This window comes from Balaenoptera physalus (assembly GCF_965194825.1).
Source record: "Balaenoptera physalus genome assembly, chromosome: 3".
In the NCBI taxonomy this organism is placed as follows: Eukaryota; Metazoa; Chordata; class Mammalia; order Artiodactyla; family Balaenopteridae; genus Balaenoptera; species Balaenoptera physalus.
The window spans coordinates 147,888,919-147,914,638 of record NC_138890.1 but is presented as its reverse complement, the minus strand read 5'-3'; the positions used below and the strand labels follow the sequence as shown (position 1 = coordinate 147,914,638).

General features: G+C 39.3%; 1 protein-coding gene across 2 annotated transcripts in view; it reads left to right on the top strand.

The window, feature by feature from the left end:
• SPEF2 (sperm flagellar 2) overlaps positions 1-25,720 on the top strand; it is a 209,393-nt gene that overhangs the window by 138,132 nt on the left and 45,541 nt on the right. For both annotated transcript variants that reach the window (XM_082453670.1, XM_082453669.1), the window contains exons 28-31: positions 1,453-1,591; positions 4,272-4,501; positions 21,812-21,918; positions 22,620-22,802. In XM_082453670.1, coding sequence (XP_082309796.1) covers positions 1,453-1,591; positions 4,272-4,501; positions 21,812-21,918; positions 22,620-22,802 — 659 coding nt within the window. The remainder of the gene's footprint in view (positions 1-1,452; positions 1,592-4,271; positions 4,502-21,811; positions 21,919-22,619; positions 22,803-25,720) is intronic.

The following is a 25,720-nucleotide window of genomic DNA, read 5'->3' as shown; positions in this document are numbered from 1 at the left end:
ATTGAGCCAAAGTATCCTAATTGGAAAGAAACCATGGTCAATATACTAGATGTCAAAACCATAAAGATGCAGCATTGGGTAAGCTGGGACCCATTAACTACTCAATGACAATTAACTACTAAAGATGCTTTCCACCCCTTGCTTCTCTCCTTTTCTCCCTCTCTCCATCCTCCTACCACCTGCTTTCATAATTCCAAGTGTAAAATCTGAAGGACGTTGAACACAGGAAGTCAGGACACATGCTTGTCCCATTGCCCGTCCCCACGTCTGCTTTCAGTTGCTAAGTATGCTTCATCCTTCAGTTCATTCCATACGTGGTCCCTAGTGTAGCTAAATTCACTCATTTATGTAGTAGATGTTCACTGAGTTTCTACTATGTGCCAGGTCCTGTAGTAGTTGAAAGAAATATACACATATATATATACAAACACAGAACAACAAACAAAAATAAAACCCGATCTAGAGGAAGAGAAATGCAAACAATCACTTATAATACGTTGTGATATTGGGGTTAGGCGGACAGGACAAAGGAAGCATGGCGGGAGTCAAGAAAGACTTCCGAGCAGATGAATTCATGCTTGAGCAGAACTGGAAGAATGTGGGAAACGTGCGCAGGGGACGGGGTGGTGGGGGCAGGGATTGGGGAGGAAAGCTAGGTGACTGGTGGGGAGTAGCTGCGGAGTCTGAAGCACATTCTGGGAAGGAGTGATCAGGGAGGTGGAGGGTCACATAGGCCCTGCCCAGAAAGTTACATTTCCTTTATGGCGACTGGGAGCTACTGAAGAATTCTGAGCAGAAAGCACCTATGAGCACGTGCGCAGGTGAGCTGGGTTACTCTGGGGCGGGTGGAAGTGGATTTGGATTTGAGGAGGGGAAATGAACTTGGAGAAAGCAGGACAGAGGCGGTTGCTGTAGCTGAGGCGAGACATAAAGCAGTGCCCAAACGCTGTGATAGAAAAAGTAAGGAAGAAAGATTGGACAGATATTTTAGAGGAAAATCCACAGACCTCACTGTGTGCCCAGAACATCAATGGGCACTGGGACCATGGGCTTCGCCCTCCTGTCACCTGTGCTGAGAAGGATGATGGCGTCGCCTTCCCAAGGTTCTGAGACGGGAGATCCAGAGACTTAGTATGCTCCCCCTTTTTGAAATTCAGAAATTATCTATTTGTGTTTTCCCATTCCAATTTATCAAAGGGTATATTGCAATAAAGTGCAATTACGTGTAAAGCTGAATTATAGTTTTGGTTTAAATAAACTGTCAAACGACTCTAACCACGCATTGTTTTGTTTCTGAGACGGATAGGGTATTAGTTATCCATACTGGTATATCAAGTGTATGCCTAAAGTTTCACAGACTAAAACGTAATTGGTTTAAAATTGAATTTGGCTAATCAGAAAATGCATGACATATAAAACATGTAAAAAATGTTTGTTTCTCTTTTTAAATAGAGATAGCTGCACAGTTCAGACTTGAACTGATCAAGGTAAAAGCATTGGCTTTCCTGGAAGAGTTAGTAACAAAGGCAGTTGATGTATATAAACTCATGGAAAAGTGGCTCGGTGAGAGGTACTTGAAAGAAATGGCCAGGTAAAGTACTGTGTGACTTTTAAAAATATTTTAAAATATTTACTTTGTTAATTCCTGGAGACCAAAATTGACAAAGATTTTTAAGGTGTTTACAAACTTGAATTATATTTACAAATAGAAATTTTGACCTTTTAGGAAATCACATATGCATTTGTGTTGCCTCTTTTTAACAATAGTAAGTCATGTATCAAAGGGCGCTATTGCACATTATTTATAAATTTAGTTTTCACACTGCTCAGTGAGGACCTTAGTTTACAAGGTAAAACTATAAGCAATTTAAAAATATTTTTTAGAAGTAGTATAATGTTTCATATCTTTCTAATGCCAGACTTATTAGTCAGGGCCAATGAATGGGAGATGAAGTCATTCACAGGAATGTTTTACCCTTTAGGCCGATTCCCTTGTGACAGCCAGTTCTATTTTTCTATTGGGTTCCAAAGGCTTTCCAGATCCTCATTGCTAGTGAGGGACAGCAAGTCTCATCCTCTTAATTCTCCCCTGAAAGGCATAAAGAGGCAGCTCAGCAGGGCGGAAACAGCCCTCAACGGAGAGTCAGGAAACGTGATGGTCCAGGAGATGGGGAATCTCTCCTTGTCCACATATTACAGCATTCCTAACCACTTCGGGCCCCACAGGCCTCATCTGTAAAAGAAAACACTCCAACCAGGCTATTTTAAAGGTTTCTACTAGATCTAGATTCTGTGATACACTACAGTTTGCAATAAACATTTACTGAAAATTTGGAAGTTGTGGCATACATAGTATACAAATGGCAAGTATTCTCAGAAGCAACATCGGCCAGCTAGAAGACAGTTGTTAGGGTTTGTTTTCTCCAGTCCTTGTCTCAAAATGAAAGTTCTGTTGTAAAATCCTCAGCCTAGTTGTTTGTATCTGTTGCTCTATAGTAAAACACACACACAGACACACACACACACACACCTCGGCCTGGTAACCTCACTGCAGTAGTGCTTAAAATAATTTGTCAGTTACTCATCAGCATTGTGAAGCAGTGATGTTCAGTTCCGTTCTCTGCCCGCTGCCTACAAATGAAAGCATATCTTCTTCATTCTTAGGGTTCACAGCACCCATCCTTGTGGTCACGTCAAGAGGCACATGGCCAAGTTTCTTTTTTTTATCAGATGAACTCATATTTCTCAGATTTATTTTCTGCGTGTGTGTGAGGTCAGGTATATATATATCTGACCTCTGAATATGGCCACAAGAAATTAAAACCTAGGACTGTCCAACTATGCTTTCTCTTTTGGTTCTTGCAAAAATTCTCCAGTGATAAGAAAAAAAAGAACAGTGAGACCTAGCAGATCCCTTTGAACTTCAAATCCCACTTTCCATTTTCATGGGATTTCCCTAGCCCCCCCTCCCCGCCCGCCCTTTCTGAGAAGGTTACTCTTGGTAACCTTCCACTAGATGGCACACTGATTTCGCTGTGCTGGCTCTGGCTGGGTGTCTACATTTGGAGTCCCCCCTCACTCAGGGCTACAGGCTCTGTAGCTCTCCAGTACCCTTTTCCTTTGCTTCCAGCACGTAAACACCATCAAACAAAAAGTACCTGGATAACACAGACTATATGGGCACTCACAAATACAGTATGCCGGATTAAATTCCAGACTGTCTTTTGAAAGAAAGTGACTAATATTATTTTTTTAATTTTCAGTATACAAATATTTGGTGTTCCAGAGTTATATAAAAGCAGATTAAATGTGCATTTTTCTGCCATGTTCAATCTTTATTGCAAGATATAAATAAGATTCTTTCTGTAATACAGTGATATTGTACTTATGTATAAAAGTTCTCTGGCCTTTAAAGTGACCTTTAATTAAGGCCATAACTGTAATCCCCAGTACAGCCTTAAATCTATGCCCCATGTGATTTCACATGAATAACCATAAGGTATGGAGTCGTGTGTTTTTGGCTCCATTGCAAAGATGAGGAAATCAGAGAGCTTGAGTCACTTCCCAAGGACCCATGGCTGGAGAGGGGTCTGCAGTGAGAGCTCAGCTTCCAGGGCTCTTCCCACTGCACCACAAGGCTCCAAACTACTGCTGCTTATACCACGTTATTTAGCTGGGAATTGTTATTCTCTGTGAAGATAGCAAAGCAATTTCAATGGGTTATCTCCTCAGAATCCACTCTGTCAAATGTGTCTTCGATAACATCAAACTCCTTGATATAAAGTTAGAGAAAAGCCACTTTTCTAGACATCCATTATCAAATTTGACTCACTTTACATACAATTTGTCCCGATTCCAAATAAATGTGTTATTCTAACAGTCATATTTTACAGGCTTTTCTGTCATATAACCTTATTCTGGTTCATACTTAAAATGAATACATCTATTGACATAATCATTTATATAGTAAAATATGTTCTAATAAAACCATTTTAGTGGAGTCTCTTTTTGCTCAGCTTTGTATAAAATGTGTAACTCTTAGCCTTGGATGAGCATGTATTTTATTTCTAATCTACATTTATTTATTTATACCCTACCTTTTTACAAACGGTTTTGAGGAGAAATTAAAATTTTTTAATCATGTGGATTGAATTTTCTAGCTTAGCCAAAATTTCTAATGTGTTAACTCTGTGTGTATATCTAATAAGCAAACGCTATTAATCTGATAGTATTTTTAATGAGGATAACCCTATTCATTTTTCCACTTTCAGTGTGGAAAAATTAACTGAGGTAGCTCGCTATCACATTGAAACATCAACCAAAATTCAGAATGCACTTTATTTAGACCAAGAAGATTTCTGCATTAACGGCGATATAAAAGTCTTTACAGACCTATCTCCTCCGATACGCCCTCCACCTGTAGAAAGGGAAGAAAATGGCACCCTGAGCATCGAACGGCTTGGCAATCTTCGGGATCAGTTCTTAGAGATAGCACCCAAAGGTAGGAAAAGTAATTATTATGAAAAGAGCACAAAATAAGGTTAAGATTAACTAGGATGGCAATCACCTGTCCACAAGTAAAACAGCCCTCTGGGATTGTGTGGCACTAAAACAAGCCCTTGTTTCATTCTAATTTATCTCATATTTGCTTCATACAACGTAGATCTGAATTAAACAGAGCAAGACAGTGGCTAATACATAGGCAGTGCGGTGATCCTCATCCCTGGTAATTCTCCTCTCCTGCCCTCCCTGCCCCTGGCTGGCAGGTGGGTAAATTTGAGTATTACTCCGTCTGGCAGTTGAGAAACCGTCTTTGTACATACTTCTAGTTTAAGTTTTGTACTGGGATTCTGAGTTTGTGTTTCTGTCTCCCCCACTAGTCTGGGAAGGGAGACCAGGGAGTAGAGAATTTCCCTTTTATATTTGCCTTTTCCCTCAATGTTTCATAGACCAAGAGCAGAACCTTTGTCAACACGTATTTGCTTGATTGATTAATTAATTAATCTGTTCACATGTAAGTGTACATGTTATTTTCTGCACACAAATTCTTGATTTCCTTCACATTTTATTATTATGGCTATGTAGCATCTACACAGGCTTTTTTTTTTTAATTTGAGATCTTTCTACTTATAGATATTCATCAATGAATTCCATCAGTTGATAGCACAAGTAATTCTCACAGAACATGTAGGATTATCATCTCCACTTTATAGGTCAGGATACTGAGTCACAAGCAGTTGAGAACTTGCCTATGGTCACATATCAATCAGGACACTTCAGGTTCAAAGGTTTTGCCCCTTCTCACTAAACTAAGTTGTCTCTCATAAAGAGGTTTATCTTCTAACATCTCCTACTTACTGGAAAATCATTACTTTTCCCTAGAGAATAGTCAACTGACATTTGTCTAGTACTAACACAATTTCACTTTCATAATGGTTATACTTCACTTATTTTTTTAAAGTTCAGTATTCCCAGAAAACCACATTAGATCTCATTAGTCAAAAGAGTATTACTTTACTGTAAGTCTGAAGACTTCCTTGCTAAGCCCAGTGGGTGAAACAGGTGTAACCATTTCCCTGGGTAGACCCCTACCCTAGCAAGTGTCACCTCATCTAATCAGCTTGAGTGGGTCTACACCTCCAAGATATAAAGGCACACACTACAACAGTGGATGAACACCAACTCAGGTTGGCAGCATTTAGGCAGGAAGCAGCTGGTCAAAAAAATATGGCCATCAGCCAGTACAGGAAAAAAATCTCAGTTGTATAAACCCAGCTCATGAAATCCCTTCAGTCCTTCAGTCAGGTAGATTCCATCCTCTTTCCCTTTGCGTGGGCTTACAATGTCTTTTTATTACGTATTTCCTTCTTCAAAGTTGCTTTTGCTCTTCATTTTATCTATATTGTTTACATATAAAATAAGAAGAAGTATATGAAGTATAATTTGCTTTAATCCTAAACTAGGGTGACTAGAAGCTGGTCAAAATTTAAAGTTTTGGGGGGCATTTGAGTAGGTGGAAAATTATCAACCACTCATAATCCCTTTCAGAAAGGACCTTAGTATTCATGGCGATAATTGAAATACATTCTTGGATCCAACCTCAAAATCAGAGTTTGCATTTCAACTAAAAGTTTAAACATAAATTACAAATATCAGTTACAACTTGACACAACGTATGTCTTAGAAGATTAACTCTAGAAACCGTTGAGACTAAAAGATGTCAACTGATACATTTATCTATTTTCAGAGTTTGGTAGCATACAACGGCTTTCAAAGTATGGTAGGAAGAGGAAGGAAGGGAGAAGAAAGAAAGGGAGGTAAAGGAGAAGGGTGATAGTTATGTATATATATATATATGTATATATATATATATATATATATATTTTTTTTTTTAAAGTAGGTGTAAAAGGAAAACCACTTGCCCTAGGGACTTAGAGTGTAATTTGAAAAGGCAAGCAAAGAAGAAGAAAATATAAACTTCTATTTAGGTTCTCCTCTGGAACAGAATCTGAACTTGATAAAAGTGCTCAAGAATGCAAAGAAAAGGAGAATCAATGTGCAATGAGGTTGGTCAGGAAAATTGTGTGGAAAAACACCTTGGAGGGAGGAATTGAAAGAAGTAAAGAGTGACTGGATGTCAAGGATACAGAGGATATTTAAAGTTGGGGAAACAGTCACCAGAAAATGTGTAGGTTTGTGGCTTGAGTATGGATGTTTGAGGGAGGGTCAGGGGCCTCTCTGCTTCTCCCTCCCCAGTTGCATGAACTGCAGGAAAACAGATGCAGAGGTCAGTTCTGTCTGGGGAACAACCTCCAGCCACCCAAGCTAGAGAATTATCCAGATTTAAGAATAATTGTTGTAATTAACACAGAATTGACAAAGCTGTACAATACTGTGGGATCTGGGGATCTTGGTGGTACAAAATGAGTTACGGTCTATAAGCAAAGAGTTTAACCCTTTTCTTTGTTATTGGCTCAGTTATACTATTTGAAAATATATATATTGCGTATGGCACTTTTTAAACACATGTGAAATACTTAGCACAGTACCAGGGGATCTATCAATAGAAATAATATTCATTGTCATCATTTTTCTAATGTATAAAGGGAAGGCAAAGTAATAATAATTCCATTTTCTGGATCCCAGAGTCACAGAATTAGACGTTCTCTGCTGACATCTTAGAAGTCAGGCAGCAAATGTTAATGTTACCCCTGCCTGAAGAAGCCCAATGATTACCACTCACTCCTTCTCCCAGTTCCCCTGGCCCCAAAAACATCCTCTGACTTGAGTCTTTCTTCTTAATTCTTGTTAAAGGATACACACCAATCCATCTTTTACATGAAGTGTTTGTCATATTCCTTCCAAGAATTAGAAAACAATCTTTTATGATACATCCCATGGTATTTACCCTAGAAATCTACAATTTCAAAAGACGATCTTAGTTGAAGTAATAACAATTTTGAAAGTATAGAGCAACTGGCTACAAGTAGTACATTTCTAAATGTGGAATCCTATAGAACTTCCTGCTTGAACTTGAAAATTGCTGTTATTTCTAAGCCAAGAAATGTGAGCATTTTCTTACACTGTTTCACATATTTCAATTTAACCTATGATATTTAAGATGCAAACTTCAAGCTCACTAAAATATATTAAAGTATGGTGAATAGATGAATTTTTTTCTAGGAAACAACATACATATTTGCATATAACAATCATTATGATACTAAGCCCAAAGTAAGATTTTTTTTTTTTAGCAAATCTACAAGGAGTATCAATGTGATTAAGTTATATTTTGTTCCCTCTAATTATGCTACATAAACAAAATTATTCAGGGAAATGGATAATCTTTCATTAAAACAAGTGACTGAATACATTCTTGTGAGTAACTAGTATCAAGATATTAATGGAGAAGATTGGTTCAAGATGGTAGAGCAGAAGGACATGCACTCACTCCACCTTGTGAGAACACTGGAATCACAACTAACTGCTGAACAATCATTGACAGGAAGACACTGGAACTCACCAAAAAAGATACCCCACATCCAAAGACAAAGGAGAAGCTGCAGTGAGATGGTAGGAGGGGCACAATCACAATAAACTCAAATCCCATAACTGCTGGGTGGGTGATTCACAAACTAGAGAACAATTATACCACAGAAGTCTACCCCTTGGAGGGAAGGTTCTGAGCCCCACGTCAGGCTTGCCAACCTGGGGGTCCGGCAGCAGGAGGAGGAATTCCCAGAGAATCAGGCTTTGAGGGGTAGCGGGATTTGATTGCAGGACTTCAACAGGGCTGGGGGAAACAGAGACTCTACTCTTGGAGGGCACACATAAAGTAATGTGCACATCAGGAACCAGGGGAAATGAGCAGTGACCCCATAGGAGACGGAACCAGACCTACCTGCTAGTTTTGGTGGGTCTCCTGTGGAGGTGGAGGGTGGCTGTGGCTCACCGTGGGGACAAGGACACTGGCAGCAGAATATCTGGGAAGTATTCCTTGGCGTGAGCTCTCCTGGAGTCCACCATTAGCCCCACCAAATATCCTGTAGTCTCCAGTGCTGGGTTGCCTCAGGCCAAACAACCAACAGGGAGGGAACTCAGCCCCACCCATCAGCAGACAAGCGGATTAAAGTTTTACTGAGCTCTGCCCACCAGAGCAACACCCAGCTCTACCCACCACCAGTCCCTTCCATCAGGAAGCATGCACAAGCCTCTTAGATAGCCTCATCCACCAGAGGGCAGACAGCAGAAGGAAGAACTACAGTCCTGCAGCCTGTGGAACAAAAAACACAGGCACAGAAAGATAGACAAAATGAAAAGGCAGAAGACTATGTACCAGATGAAGGAATAAGATAAAACCCAAGAAAAACAACTAAATGAAGTGGAGATAGGCAACCTTCCAGAAAAAGAATTCAGAATAATGATAGTGAAGATGATCCAGGACCTTGGAAAAAGAATGGAGGCAAAGATTGAGAAGATGCAAGAAATGTTTAACAAAGACCTAGAAGAATTAAAGGACAAACAAACAGAGATGAACAATACAATAACTGAAATGAAAAATACACTAGAAGGACTCAATAGTAGAATAACTGAAGCAGAAGAATGCATAAGTGACCTGGAAGACAGAATTGAGGAATTCACGGCTGTGGAAGAGAATAAAGAAAAAAGAATGAAAAGAAATGGAGACAGCCTAAGAGACTTCAGGGACAGTATTAAACGCACCAACATTCACATTATAGGGGTCCCAGAAGGAGAAGAGAGAGAGAAAGGACCTGAGGAAATATTTGAAGAGATTATAGTTGAAAACTTCCCTAACATGGGAAAAGAAATAGCCACCCAAGTCCAGGAAGCGCAGAGAGTCCCAGGCAGGACAAACCCAAAGAGAAACATGCCGAGACACATAGTAATCAAATTGACGAAAATTAAAGACAAAGAAAAATTATTAAAAGCAACAAGGGAAAAACAACAAATAACATACAAGGGAACTCCCATAAGATTAACAGCTGATTTCTCAGCAGAAACTCTACAAACCAGAAGGGAGTGGCACGATATATTTAAAGTGATGAAAGGAAAGAACCTACAACCAAGATTACTCTACTCAGCAAGGATCTCATTCAGACTCGATGGAGAAATCAAAAGCTTTACAGGCAAGCAAAAACTAAGAGAATTCAGCACCACCAAACCAGCTCTACAACAAACGCTAAAGGAACTTCTCTACGTGGGAAACACAAGAGAAGAAAGGGACGTACAAAAACAAACCCAAAACAATTAAGAAAATGGTCATAGGAACATACATATCGATAATTACCTTACATGTGAACGGATTAAATGCTCCAACTAAAAGACACAAGCTCTCTGAATGGATACAAAGACAAGAACCATATATACGCTGTCTCCAAGAGACCCACTTCAGACGTAGGGACACATACAGACTGAAAGTGAGGGAATGGAATATTCCATGCAAATGAAAATTGAAAGAAAGCTGGAGTAGCAATACTCATATCAGATTAAATAGACTTTAAAATAAAGAACATTACAAGAGACAAGGAAGGACACTACATAATAATCAAGGGATCAATCCAAGAAAAAGATATAACAATTATAAATATATATGCACCCAACATAGGAACACCTCAATACATAAGGCAAATGCCAACAGCTATAAAAGAGGAAATCGACAGAAAGGCAATAATAGTGGGGGACTTTAACATCTCACTTACACCAATGGACAGATCATCCAGACAGAAAATTAAAAAGGAAACAAAAGCTTTAAATGACACAATAGACCAGATAGATTTAATTGATATTTATGGGACATTCCATCCAAAAACAAAAGATTACAATTTCTTTTCAAGTGCACATGGAACATTCTCTAGGATAGATCACATCTTGGGTCATAAATCAAGCCTCAGTAAATTTAAGAAAATTGAAATCATATCAAGCATATTTTCTGACCACAACACTATGAGATTAGAAATAAATTACAGGGAAAAAAATGTAAAAAACACAAACACATGGAGGGTAAACAATACACTACTAAATAACCAAGAGATCACTGAAGAAATCAAAGAGGAAATCAAAAAATACCTGCAGACAAATGACAACGAAAACACGATGATCCAAAACCTATGGGATGCAGCAAAAGCAGTTCTAAGAGGGAAGTTTATAGCAATACAATCCTACCTCAAGAAACAAAAAAAATCTCAAATAATCTAATCTTAGACCTAAAGGAACTAGAGAAAGAAGAACAAACAAAACCCAAAGTTAGTAGAAGGAAAGAAATCATAAAGATCAGAGCAGAAATAAATAAAATAGAAACAAAGAAAACAATAGCAAAGATCAATAAAACTAAAGGCTTGTTCTTTGAGAAGATAAACAAAATTTATAAACCTTTAGCCAGACTCATCAAGAAAAAGAGGGAGAGGACTCAAATCAATAAAATTAGAAATGAAAAGGAAGTTACAACAGACACTGCAGAAATGCAAAGCATCCTAAGAGACTACTACAAGCAACTCTATGCCAATAAAATGACAACCTGAAAGAAATGAACAAATTCTTAGAAAGGTATAACCTTCCAAGACTGAACCAGGAAGAAATAGAAAATATGAACAGACCAATCACAAGTAATGCAATTGAAACGCTGATTAAAAATCTTCCAACAAACAAAAGTCCAGGACCAGATGGCTTCAGAGGTGAATTCTATCAAACATTTAGAAAAGAGCTAACACCCATCCTTCTCAAACTCTTCCAAAAAATTGCAGAGGAAGGAATACTCCCAAACTCATTCTACAAGGCCACCATCACCCTGATACCAAAACCAGACAAAGATACTACAAAAAAAGAAAATTACAGACCAATATCACTGATGAACATAGATGCAAAAATCCTCAACAAAATACTAGCAAACAGAATCCAACAGCACATTAAAAGGATCATACACAACGATCAAGTGGGATTTATCCCAGGGATGCAAGGATTCTTCAATATACACAAATCAATCAATGTGATACACCATATTAACAAATTGAAGAATAAAAACCATATGATCATCTCAATAGATGCAGAAAAAGCTTTTGACAAAATTCAACACCCACTTATGACAAAAACTCTCCAGAAAGTGGGCATAGAGGGAACCTACTTCATAATAAATGTCATATACGACAAACCCAGAGCAAACATCATTCTCAATGGTGAAAAACTAAAAGCATTTCCTCTAAGATCAGGAACAAGACAAGGATGACCACTCTCACCACTCTTATTCAACATAGTTTTGGAAGTCCTAGCCACGGCAATCAGAGAAGAAAAAGAAATAAAAGGAATACAAATTGGAAAAGAAGAAGTAAAACCGTCACTGTTTGCAGATGACATGATACTATATATAGAGAATCCTAAAGATGCCACCAGAAAACTAATAGAACTAATCAATCAATTTGGTAAAATTGCAGGTTACAAAATTAATGCACAGGAATCACTTGCATTCCTATACACTAACAATGAAAGATCAGAAAGAGAAATAAGGAAACACTCCCATTTACCATTGCAACCAAAAGAATAAAATACCTAGGAATAAACCTATCTAAGGAGGTAGAAGACCTGTACTCAGAAAACTATAAGACACTGATGAAAGAAATCAAAGATGACTCAAACAGAGGGAGAGATATACCATGTTCTTGGATGGGAAGAATCAATATTGTGAAAATGACTATACTACCCGAAGCACTCTACAGATCAATGTAATCCCTATCAAATTACCAATGGCATTTTTTACAGAACTAGAACGAAAAATCTTAAAATTTGTATGGAGACACAAAAGACCCCGAATAGCCAAAGCAATCTTGAGGGAAATAAACAGAGCTGGAGGAATCAGACTCCCTGACTTCAAACTATACTACAAAGCTACAGTAATCAAGACAATATGGTACTGGCACAAAAACAGACATATAGATCAATGGAACAGGATAGAAAGCCCAGAGATAAACCCACACACCTATGGTCAACTAATCTATGACAAAGGATGCAAGGATATACAATGGAGAAAAGATAGTCTCTTCAATAAGTGGTGCTGGGAATACTGGACAGCTACATGTAAAAGAATGTAATTAGAACACTCCCTAACACCACACACAAAAATAAACTCAAAATGGATTAAAGACCTAAATGTAAGACTGGACACTATAAAACTCTTAGAGGAAAACATAGGAAGAACACTCTTTGACATAAATCACAGCAAGATCTTTTTTGACCTACCTCCTAGAGTAATGGAAATAAAAACAAAAATAAACAAATGGGACCTAATGAAACTTAAAAACTTTTACACAGCGAAGGAAACTATAACCAAGACAAAAAGAAAACCCTCAGAATGGGAGAAAATATTTTCAAATGAAGCAACTGACAAAGGATTAATCTCCAAAATATACAAGCAGCTCATGCAGCTTAATATCAAAAAACAAGCAACCCAATCCAAAAATGGGCAGAAGACCTAAATAGACATTTCTCCAAAGAAGATATACAGATTGCCAACAAACACATGAAAGGATGCTCAACATCACTAATCATTAGAGAAATGCAAATCAAAACTACAATGAGGTATCACCTCACACCAGTCAGAAAAGGCATCATCAAAAAATCTACAAACAATAAATGCTGGAGAGGGTGTAGAGAAAAGGGAATCCTCTTGCCCTGTTGGTGGGAATGTAAATTGATACAGCCACTATGGAGAACAGTATGGAGATTCCCTAAAAAACTAAAAATAGAACTACCATACGACCCAGCAATCCCACTACTGAGCACATACCCTGAGAAAACCATAATTCAAAAAGAGTCATGTAACACAATATTCATTGCAGCTCTATTTACAATAGCCAGGACATGGAAGCAACCTAAGTGTCCATCAACAGATGAATGGATAAAGAAGGTGTAGCACATATATGCAATGGAATATTACTCAGCCATAAAAAAAATGAAATTGAGTTATTTGTAGTGAGTTGGATGGACCTAGAGACTGTCATACAGAGTGAAGTAAGTCAGAAAGAGAAAAACAAATACCATATGCTAACACATATATATGGAATCTAAAAAAAAAAAAAAAAATGGTGGTGAAGAACCTAGGGGCAAGACAGGAATAAAGACACAGACGTAGAGAATGGACTTGAGGACACGGGGAAGGGGAAGGGGAAGCTGGGACGAAGTGAGAGAATGGCATGGACATATATGCACTACCAAATGTAAAGTAGATAGCTAGTGGGAAGCAGCCACATAGCACAGGGAGATCAGCTGGGTGCTTTGTGTCCACCTAGAGGGGTGGGATAGGGAGGGTGGGAGGGAGACACAAGAGAGAGGAGATATGGGGATATATGTATATGTATAGCTGATTCACTTTGTTATACAGCAGAAACTAACACACCATTGTAAAGCAATTATACTCCAATAAAGATGTTAAAAAAAAAAAGAAGTAAATAGCATCACACTAAAATAGAAAAAATAAAAGACACATGCACCCAATGTTCATTGCAGCACTATTTACAATAGCCAGGTCATGGAAGCAACCTAAATGCCCATCAACAGATGAATGGGTAAAGAAGATATGGTACATATATACAATGGAATATTACTCAGCCATAAAAAGGAACGAAATTGAGTCATTTGTAGAGATGTGGATGGACCTAGAGACTGTCATACAGAGGGAAGTAAGGCAGAAAGAGAAAAACAAATATTGTATATTAATGCATATATGTGGAATCTATAAAAATGGTACAGATGAATCATTTTGCAAGGCAGAAATAGAGACACAGATGTAGAGAACAAACATATGGACACCAAGGGGGGAAAGCATGGTGGGGGGGGGTGGGGGGATGAACTGGGAGACTGAGATTGACATATATACACTAATATGTATAAAATAGATAACTAATAAGAACCTGCTCTATAAAAAAAATAAAATAAAATTCAAAAAATTAAAGGTATTAATGGAAAGAAGTAAAGCTTAAGGAGTTTTCACTGAGTACTGGTTACCCATATGAAAATGAAGTCTTCATTAAGATAGTCCTTACTGAAAACAATGGAAAATTAAAAATGCGTCATATACTGTCAAATATCGTATATAAGGGGTGCTTATATTCAGCACTCCTTTCCTTGTCAAATTCTGCCACTTGTCATGATTCTAAATCTCCTTTGGAAAAGGCAATAATTAGACATAAAATACCATTTGTTGATTGTCACACATATGCCATAAAAAATGACCTTATATGTGGTAATCACACAAGATTATGCAAAATGTAATGAAACAACTTGTCATGCTTAGCATTTTTCTTGCCACCCAGCACAGATCTATACTTTAGAATTTTAGAAGCAGCTTAAGTAAGAGAGAGCCTGAATCACCAAGACATTCTTTCCACTGACTGCCCCAAGAATCATTCCCATGAGCATAGTCCCAGCTTAGAAGGGATTTAGTGAGTATTTTCAAAATTATGACAGTAGCCAATATTGGCATGGTGCTAGGCCCTATGTGTCAGCCCCCATACTAGCATTTCCACGTTAATACACTTCTTGCCCATGGCTGGATGAGGAAAAAGACCCATCCATGAGTAAGAAGAGTCAGATAGCTCTTTTCAAATCCCCCTTTTGTCAAATGACTGTAGTATGACCTTGGGCAAGTTATTTAACCTCTTTTTGTCACACTGTCCTCATCTGGAAAATGGGGTATTTCATGGGACTGTTATGACCATTAAAGTAATTAATGTATGTAAAGTGTTGTAAAAGCGTCTGGTGCATTGAATGTGCAGTTTAAGTGTGATATAAGCCATTATCACTTAATTATATAATTACAGTAATATTGCATTATTATATAATATATAACATTATACAATATTGATACAAACTATGCTTATTATTATCCAAAATGTGAGCTCGGTATCCTGAAGGTGCACATACCCTAGTAGGCACCTGCAGCATTACCCTAGGACAATTTCAGAAAAAACCCACAATACCTGGTGGAATTGAACCATGAGGTATGCGGCTCCCTGGGGACTGTAGCATCCAAAACAAAAACACTCATTTTGTGTACTGCAGTAAGCTCTGGGTAGGTACATCTTGTCCCAAACATCAAGTGCCAGCACATCAGGAAGACAGTCTTTCTCCAAGGGAAGCAATTTGGAGTCTGTTGAAACTAGAACACTTTTGCAGTGTTCCGAAGTCCCCACTTAAACCATAAGAACTCCTTTTCCTTGTAAGCCCATCAGTACTTTATGTAATGCCTATGGAGATTCAGTTCATAGCTATTTTGGCTTCTGCTGAGAGGCTATCAAGAGAGAACACCATCCAGCAAATTCTGTACCCTCACTCCTTCTTCAAGGGACGCAGCATTTAGTTGTTCAAGGCCTATAACTTTGTTCTAAAAACTGACAAGGGTCCCTCCTTCAAACTCCTCTTAGAGACCCTTAGAATCAGTGACTGGTCTCAGAGATAGGGCACAAATTCAGGAAGTCTAGGATGTACTGGCCAGGCTAGATCATCCAGCTATGTGGTTTTTACAGGAATTCAAGGAGGAAGTAGTTGTTACTGCCTGTGTGGGTCAGCAAAGGCTGTAGCCCACGGGAAGCTTTTGGATAGAACTTTCCAGGAAGCGAAACAGGGGCGGAGTATTCCAGGCACCGGGGAAAATGGAATCTACATTGAGATTTTGACGTTGCATGACATATTTCTGTGATCTGAATCTAAGCAAGCGGAAGGAGTTTACCCGCTGAGAAAACCACAGGGTACCTGGGGACCACACTCCTTTCTGCTCTCATCCCTAGATTTTGCCACCTGGTTGAGCTATTCCTGTCAATAACATCAGTCCTTTCTTATCATACCTTTTCTCAGAAATCTTTCTGTATTTCTTGATTTGTGTAAATGTCAGACTAACTTAATTACCTTTCAGACCAAAATAGGGGGCTTACTTACCTGCAGATATATAGTATCATAGTTTTAGAATTTTCTCAGAGATGCTAAGCCTAGGAAAACCCACAGAGCTTTCTAGTTACTCCGTTCAGGGAACAAGCCAGGTACGCTGACCCCTGCCTCTTGGTTAGTTGAGGCTTTTGGGGAAGACAGTAGCCATCTGCCGCTCTCAGAAACAGTCTGATGGTCCCTCAAAACCATCCGGGAAGGATGCCCTTCTTGTAGTAAGTTGGCCCTACCGCTGCCAGAGAAGATGGGGCTGAGGCAGGAGGGGAGAGGCGTCCAAAGCAAATCCTGCAGACACACTACCCTGCATGTCCTGTGATGCTTGTCTTTCACCTTGGGAAGGAAATGACAGCAAAAGGCCGTGCCCCTCTCCTGCCTGGAGAAATGGATTCTAGGGGGAAGGAGACCATAGCACCCTTTGCCCATAGGAGAAACCTGTAATATGAAGTGTGTAAACGTGGAAGGTAAGACTGCCTGCTAGCGACCGCCAGCTTCACGACATATGACCACTGTGACATCGGACAAATTAGTTAACCTCTCTGTGCCCTAGGTTTTTGACCCATAAAATGGTGACGGATACTAGTAGTTGGCCTACTTTCTTAACTATAAAATAGGGATACTGCGTGATGATGATGAAATGATGTAAAGCACTTGGCGTACTAACCAAAATGCCTGCTAAGTAGTAAGCACTCACTAAGATTGTTCCAGGAATAATGAGCAAGTGTGGGGGGGCAGGGATTAAGCAAAACTGCGGGTAGGCATTGGTGATTACTTAAAATAACCACATGGAGTTATTTTAAAGGCAGGGATTCTCCAGATGTTGTGAGTTGAGTCACCAAAAAGCAGAAAAGGCCTCAGAAGCTTGACCGTTACCTCCAAAAGAGGAACAATCAATTTTTGAAAACTTGGCTTAAAAAATACCCTTGGCTTGTGTATGATGAGATACTAGATCTTATGTTCTGTGGCCTGTGTTGTAAACACAGAGTGAAGTCGAAGGGAAATCAAGTGAGGTTTTTTTTTTTATGGCACCGACAACTTCCGGACTGAATTTCTCAACGTGCACCACCTCAGCGAGGCTCACGCCAAGCCTTCCCTCATGGAAGCGACAAGTGGTTCCCCAGAGAGCAGAATCACCACGGAGCTGATGGTGAGGACCACGAGCAAGGTCACCCTCGGGAGGGTGGAGAACTTGTTCCCATCCTGCCACGCCATTGCCAAGACCAGACGTCCCCTCAACGATTTTATCTGGATGTGCTCGTTGGATGATATGAAGGGTGATGATATTGGCCAGGTATTCAGAACGAACAAATCGGCCAGAATATTTACATAGTATATTGCTGAAGCAGAACGGAGAACTCTAAGAGAGAAATTAGAAAAAAGTAAGTTTTTCTCCGTCCTCAGTGATGGGATCACAGACAGTTCAATCGAGGAAGCTGACTTTGTGTACGAGCAGTGCGCGTGCGCAGGGAAAGTACACTGCCAAATCATTGGGGTACAAACGGGGGAAAAGAAGGGACCTCTGGCAATAAAACATGCCACTGAGAAAACTCCAGAGAGAAATCTTCAACTTCGACTGTCGAACCAAGACTGGGCAAAGAAACTGGTTGGTTTCGCAAGTGATGGTGCCCCTGGCTCAGAGCGAGAAGACGGCAGCGGGGTGGCCCTGCTTTTAAGAGAAATCCAGCCACGTGCGCTGACTGTGTATTGCTCTGCGTATCATCTCGAGGTATCTTACAAGGCGGCGTTCCAGAGCGTTCCCCTGTACAACGATGTCAGAGACCTTCTCCGCAGCACTTACCACTTCTATCACAATTCTCCTGTTCATAAGAGTACTCTGGTAATTTCAAAGGCCTTCACCTTCGACCTGTGATGCCTTCTCAAGTAGGAAGCCGGAGGTGGCTTCAAGGATTACAGGCCTCCCTCCAGAACCTTCTCAAAGGGTATCAGTTGTCCAGCAGCTGCATTCGGTACGTAATTTTGAAATACTGTACTATTTTAGTTTTTTCAGAATAAAAAGAATACTTTTACTGAGCCATTTGAAATAATAATTTTGAGAAAGATAAACCACTGTTTTTTCCTAGCCCATGTTACAGACAAGGGAAGGCAGAAGTGACACCAATCATCAGAAAGCCAAAGACCTTCTAGAGTCCCTCCTGCAGGCAGACATTGTTAAATTTGTCCACTTCTTGCTGGATGTCATTAATGTCCTCAGCATTCTGTCCCATGTCAATCAGAACAGAAACTCTTCAATTGCTGATATATTTGCCACCCTAGAGTCAACACTGGAAATGCTCAGAATATATCAGACATGGTGAGGAGTCCGGGATGATCTGAGAGTCTATCCAACCAGACAGATGGACTTGGGAAACCATTTTCTAGGTGTTTTTGCACGTAATTGTCCACTTGGGGGATTTTTTTTCCCTCCCCAGACCAGGGCCAAAAGAACGCCTGGTAGATTCAGTCACACACTTTCAGGGTAACTGCCTCCTCGGAGGAAAGCGAAACATTTCTGATGTGAGAAACTTGGTTTTAACACATCTTATCAAGAGGCTGAGAGGCTGTTTCATAGATGTCAACCAAGATGTGGTGAAGGCAGCCACGACTGGGAGCTTTAAACTGTGGCCAGCGAAGATAAATCAAGGTAACGTATGAACTCGGGCTCTGAATCTGTTGTTCTTTGATTGTCTGTACACATGTCTTTAAGATATGTGACTTTTTGTTTGGCGTATTGATTGCAGAATTTGGAGAAAAAGAGGTGTCCACCCTGATAGCACATCATGAACCAGTATTGGAAGATGCCAAGGTGAAAATTGAAGAAGTAGACACAGAATGGAGCATGTTGAAATTAGAGATTTATGCTAGGTGAGCATAAGTAACCTAGTCGATATTTATAAATATTGGAGTAAAACTTAGGAGTCTAAATCTTTTACATTTTTCCTCCTAGATTTCAGAACATCCACAAACTGACCTGGGATTTTGTGAATTCTGTTTATTTACACAAGTATCCGAACATCCTGACACTCGTGGACCTAGTGCTGAGCCTCCTTGCAAGTTCAGCTGAAGCAGAACGTGGCTTTAGTCAGATGAAGGGCACTAAGTCACAAATGCATGCCAAGGTCAAGGCTGATAGCATGACAGATCTCCTGATAATTCAGTTGAATTCTCCAGACATTTATAACTTTGACCCTAGGAAAGCCATTCATTTATGGAATACAAGAACACCATCTTCAACTGGTGACACAAGACCTATCTCGGATTGTTCATCAAACTCAGAAAGGCTTGACGAAAGTGACTAGTAATGTGACAAATGTTGACCTCATCACTGATCATAGCAAAAAGAACTATTTTCAAAAACCTGAAAGTTAAAAGTAAAAGTCACCAGTCTTCATATCAAACACAAAAGGCATTTGGCATTATCCAGACCTACAGAGCAAAAATCCAAAGATTGGTTTTCCTCTGACTTTCTAATTCTAGTTCTGTATTCACACATTCTTTCACATTCTTTTGGTGAAGTATATACTTCTAAGCAATGGTATTATTTTGATGTCATCTTTCTGAGAGTTACTGCTAAGGGTAACTAGACTATAATTATGATCTGAGTTCCTTTAGGCCTGGCTTACAATTAACTGTTTTTCCTGGATAATTCTAAATGATGGTCGCATTAGGTAACTAACTTAGGGCCAAATGGAAAGAGAATTGTTTTTGATCTGTAAACAAAATTTGTAAGCTTATCTGTTTCTGCTACTGCATTATATGTGAAGGCCATATTATTATATGCCTTGGTCATTTAAGTAACAAGGCCAAATATCAAAATAGTTTTCACATTTCACACTAGAGTTCCCAGATAAACAATTCCTATGTGAACTGAAAGTATTTTCTTACACTTTGCTTGCACCGTAGCTATTAGAGACAGTGGAAATATTTTACATATCTACCAGAATTTTTAAATACTTTGAGCCTCTTCATGGTTTCAATTGAGTTCATTTGTGGTTTCATCTTGAGAAACATGAATGGTTAATTTCTAACTTGTCTGTAAACCAATATAGTATCATGTAAAGATCATTTTACCAAAAGTTCCACTACCTGGGAAAGTTATTCTCATCTCTATAAAATTGGATACTCAGGTTTGATCAAAAAGGATAGAGAATTTATTTCTGAACAACCTGCTGGATGGCCAGTCTTATCAAAGAAAGAAAGATTCTGCTCTTGCTACCCAGAAAATTGCCTTCCAGATCTGAACCTTGTGCATGTTACTTGAACCACTGAAATTTTAAAAGGATTACTACATTCTCCTAAAGGTTAGAGGAAATGATAAAGTTCATGTTGGACTTTAGAAATGCTAAAAACTTAGATATAGGAAGAAAAATTTGAGATTCTACATCTACGTTTCACTCTTTTTATTCCTAAACAAAGAAGAATAGCTATATACTCTGGACCTGAAAGATACCTGAAAACATGTAGGAGTGTCTCCTGGTTCTAGAAGGTACCGACACTATGGGAGTTAAACATTTTTTAAGCAAATACATTTATTTTGCTTCCCTATTTCTTTTTTAATGCATGTGCATGCAATTTGAAATGAGCAACAGACTAAACAAACATCTCAAGGTAAAGTAGTTTAGTGTTTAAGAGCAAATGGCTTTAAAAGGTTAGTTATCTTTTATAAAATATATCACAGTGTTTGAGCCAATTAGATAACTAAATTAGCACTTCCAATCTAGTAATTTAATAATTCAAATATCCCAACATTTACCAAAACAAATATATTCTGATCTAAAAAAGCAAAGAGAGGCTGCGATAGTGAGAGGCCCACGCACTGCGATGAAGAGTGGCCCCCGCTTGCCACAACTAGAGAAAGCCCTCGCACAGAGGCGAGGACCCAACACAGCCAAGAATGAATAAATAAATAAATAAATAAATAAGCAAAATGAGGATAAATGTGTTACCTTGATCACAGTGGTGATGTGCATGCGTTTGAAACACTTTTATCCCATATTTACCAAAACATTTTACTCTAGTGCCCTGCTGAAAAATAGGAGCCCTTGCAGTAGTTTTGAAAATTCAACCTATTCTGAGTACAAGGTCAAAGAAGACTCCAAACTAAAATATAAAGCCTCAGTATCTTACTCAGTCTGGACAATTTACTACTCACCGAAAAAGACGTGCTGACTTAGCTGAGAAACAACCATGGGAGGAAATCAGGAAATTGATTATTATTTTTATGTTTCCAAAGTGTCTTCTGTTTCTCTAAAGGCTAAAGTTTTAAAGAGAATGAATAAAGTGATTATACAAATATCCATTATTTGTTCTATTTTAGTGAAAGAAACAAATCACATAATAAAACGGAAAAATATTTCTCATTGTATTTTAGGCATAATAGGAAACAAAGCATTTGCTGACATTCTGCTGGATTTGGTAACCCTGAACCTTGGAACAAACAACTTTCCTAGTAGTTGGATGAACCTCACTCAACCTGAAGTAAGCTTCTATTTTGTTTGGGTTTCAAGCTTTGAGAATTCTTCTTCTTTAATCAATAAGAGTTTTCAAATAACCAGTACCTGCACAGTATCTGACATTTAGTAGCAGCCAATAAACCTGGATGAGCAAATGAATGAACTTCAAGTTGACACGTAGTATGTTCATGCTCAGTATTTGAAAATAAGTGACGATGCTGACAGTCAATGAAACATTACAGAGACCATGAGGCTCAGCCAGTGAGTTTGTATTTATTACTACCAGATGGAGTGATCCTAACTAGTAATAGTAGATGATTCTGGCAGTGCTTGCTTTTCCTTGTATTCTGTTCCTTAAGAAAACAAAGTGGTTAAAGAGTATTTCCCTACAAGCTGTAGAGCCCTCCCACACTTGTAATTATCATCTTTATTCCTTCTCTGTTGAAAAGGTACAAAGTGTACTATAGTCACAAGTGTTAATTCCTTGTGTAACAGTAAGCAAAAACCACAAATGTCAAGGAAGCAAAAAATCAAAAACACTCTCTAAGTTCTGTCTGGTGTGGATTGCTTGGTAGAACCTGAGGGAACAAAAGTGAGAACTGACCCTATTGGCCAAGCTAAAATCTTACTTCCTTCATCGGAATCTCTTACTAAGAAACATGAGCAGGTAGAGTGTCACAAGAGAGTCATACAAACATTCCAATGGCATTTCCTGTTTTCTTCTAGTTGCAGGAGTTAACATCTTTATTGGTAACAAACTCGGAGTTCATGGACTGGAGGAAATTCTTGTTAGTAGTCGCGCTGCCTTGGCCCATTCCTCTGGAGGAGGAGCTCTTGGAGACCCTGCAGAGGTTCCAGGCTGTTGATGAGGAGCACCTGGGCACAGTCACTTTCGAGCAGTATATGCAGGTCACTACCAGCCCCTGGTGGCACTGATCCTACCAGAGTACTTCTGACCTAAGAAGCTCCCTGATCTCCCAACACCAGGTCTCATGGCCCATGTCTAGGCACCTAGAGGCAGTACAGGCACTGTCCAAGTCCCAGGTAGAAGTCTGGTTCCCACCCCCAGGGAAGGGTCTGAAAAAGTCAGAACTGCTTGGAGAGCTAAGCGTTCTGAAAGAAATCACAGAAAACATAATTGTCTTCCTACCAAGTGGTTCTTAACCTTGGCTGTACATTAGAATCGCCTGCAGAGCTTTTAATCAGCCCAATGCCCGATACCAAATACTCCGGGAGTAGCAACAGCAGTTACAATGAACACAGCGAAAGGGGCAGGGATTTTTATTTTTTTCTTTTGGTCACAAGCGTGGTGAATGATGAGGTGGTTTTTGACAAGTTGAGTTTGAAATGTCTGTGGGAAATGCAGACAGAAATGTCCCATCTGATACGGTAGATGCAGAAGCCAGTCACCATCACGTAGGCAGTTGTTGGAGTTATGAATGGGCCAGATCACCCGAGGCAAGTGTGTAAAGTGATGGATAATCCAGGAACATGGTACCTGGCCATTGGACTTGTAGATAGGATGTAACTATTGACCTTCACCAGAGCAATTTTGGGAGAGTACAGAGTCTAGATTGCAGAGGAGTAATGGAATAAATAGGTCTTTAGGAAGTGAAGATAAGACAGTCGATTCATCTTTGAGAAGCTTGAGTAAGGAGGGAGGAAGAATGAAATGCCATAACTAAGAAGGGCCTGAATGACTTATTTTGTGTCTACTAATCGAATTCATCCTAATGCTCACCACTTCACATTGCTGGTAGACACGAAAGGTGGAAACATTTATAAGGTGCTGATTTTGAAACAGGGTGATAATCTCTATGTGCCTGTAGCTCATGTACATTTCACCATTGAAAGATCACATCTCTTCCTGCTTCTCTTTTCTTCCTTGATTAATGGAAGACATGCTCATAGACAACCCTGACGTTCCCACGCTCAGACAATTGAGCCAGAGGAAATAGCACTTCCACATTGAAGAGGTTCTTCAAGCCTGATCAAGAAAGGCGCATAGCTGATTGGGCTCTAATTTACATACTTCCCAAGTAGAGCACTTTGTGAATTCTTTCACTGTCCTGGACCTGGGCTTACAACTTATAGAGATGTGTTGTGTAAAAACATAAACAACAGGGCAAAACTTACTCTATTTTCTTGTTGGCTTAAGATTTTAAAAAGTGGGCGCTCGTGAATGTACCAACCTTCACTCTTTACAGTACGTGCCAATGAACACAGGTTATCAATTTAAACATCTTTTTGCACAAACGTGAGACGAACTTAGGTGTTGGTAATTTGTACCACAGTGCTGAGCAAAACCAGAAAGCTCCCTCAACAAAAGTGTGAATTTCTTAGAGAAAGTTGGCTGCTGCATGAAACAGAAACTCAGAAATACTTATCAGGACACCGCCTGGGTTTTGGGAGCAGTTGATTTCTGAGCTCTGCCCTCTCAGTTCACCCACCCAACGCCCACTCCTCAGGAAGCTCAGGACAAGGAGGCCATTTGGAGAGGCCCGCTTGACCTCCCCACATGACTCACAGATCTCCAGCGCTCGCCACATCACACACACAGAGTGCTTTCATGGGACTATCAAAACAGCTTCTAGGGCAAAGTTTCATGATTTGTTGAAAATGCCACCTTCGAATACAGTAGTCAAATAGTACGACTACATTGCTGAAATGAAGTTCTCTGGGGAATAAATAAGTAAATTAGCTCCCTACTCTGCTTTTTATTTTGTCTTTTTTCTTTTCTTTTGACTAACTGCAAGTTCACCATAACCGCCACGTAAGAGTGTGCTGATTTCCCCAGCTTCTAAAATGGAATAAGATACAGCGTTTGTGAAGCTGCTGGGGTTGCATACCTGGGCTAAGCCACGTGAGCATAAAAGTGCACCTGCCTTTGCTCCAGCCCTATTGCGGCCGTCACACTCTTGCCTCCGTCACGTGTGGATGTTTAGTCACACTCATGCAGAATGTTTTGATGGTGAACTCTCTTGACTCATCTTCTGTCAGTGAGAATGCAGGTTACCATAGGCTTAATGAGTCAGATGTTCTAGGATCCAAACAGCGCAGCACTTGTTCTCTAAGGAAAAGTAAACTAACCTAAAATTCTTTGACAATATTTTAGCAAGAGAGTACAAAGGACATTTCCACATTTCAAGGATAAATCACTTGATTCTCCAGTGGGGCAAGATGTGGTTGACTGAACCTTGCTTGATCAATTTAAACCCAACCCTACGTTCACGTTTAACATTTCGCACTGCTAACGTTTTCATGGATGACTTTTAAAAAAATATAAGTTGTTCTCTGATTAGGTTCTTTCTTCTTTCTCATGTGACCCTCTTGTATGTGAAACACTTTGAAACAGTTTCCTAATCTTTAAAATATCATCTATTTTTTAAAAATTAACATGACTGAATTCTTGGTTTTAAGAATAAGGGAAAATTCCTGTGCGTTGAAACAACTGGATATGGAATTGATGGTTGAGAAATCAGGGATGAGTAGGAATCCTTCTTTTAATATTTCCTCTTTATCACTGGTTTTCAGCAATTTGATTATTGGGTACCTCGGTGTGCTTTTCTTCATATTTCTTTTGCTTGTGTTTCACTGAGCTTCTTGCACCTGTGGGTTTGCAGTTTTTGTCAAATTTGGAAAATTGTTAGAAATTTTTTTCCAAATATTTTTTCTGTACGCCTCTCCCCCATTCTCAAAATCCAATCACATGTTTGTCCGACAGGTTGCTGATCCTGGATTCTCTTTTCTTTCCATTTTTTTTTCTCTCTGACTTTATTTTGTATTCATTTCTACTTCTCCATCTTCTAGTTCACTGATCATTTCCT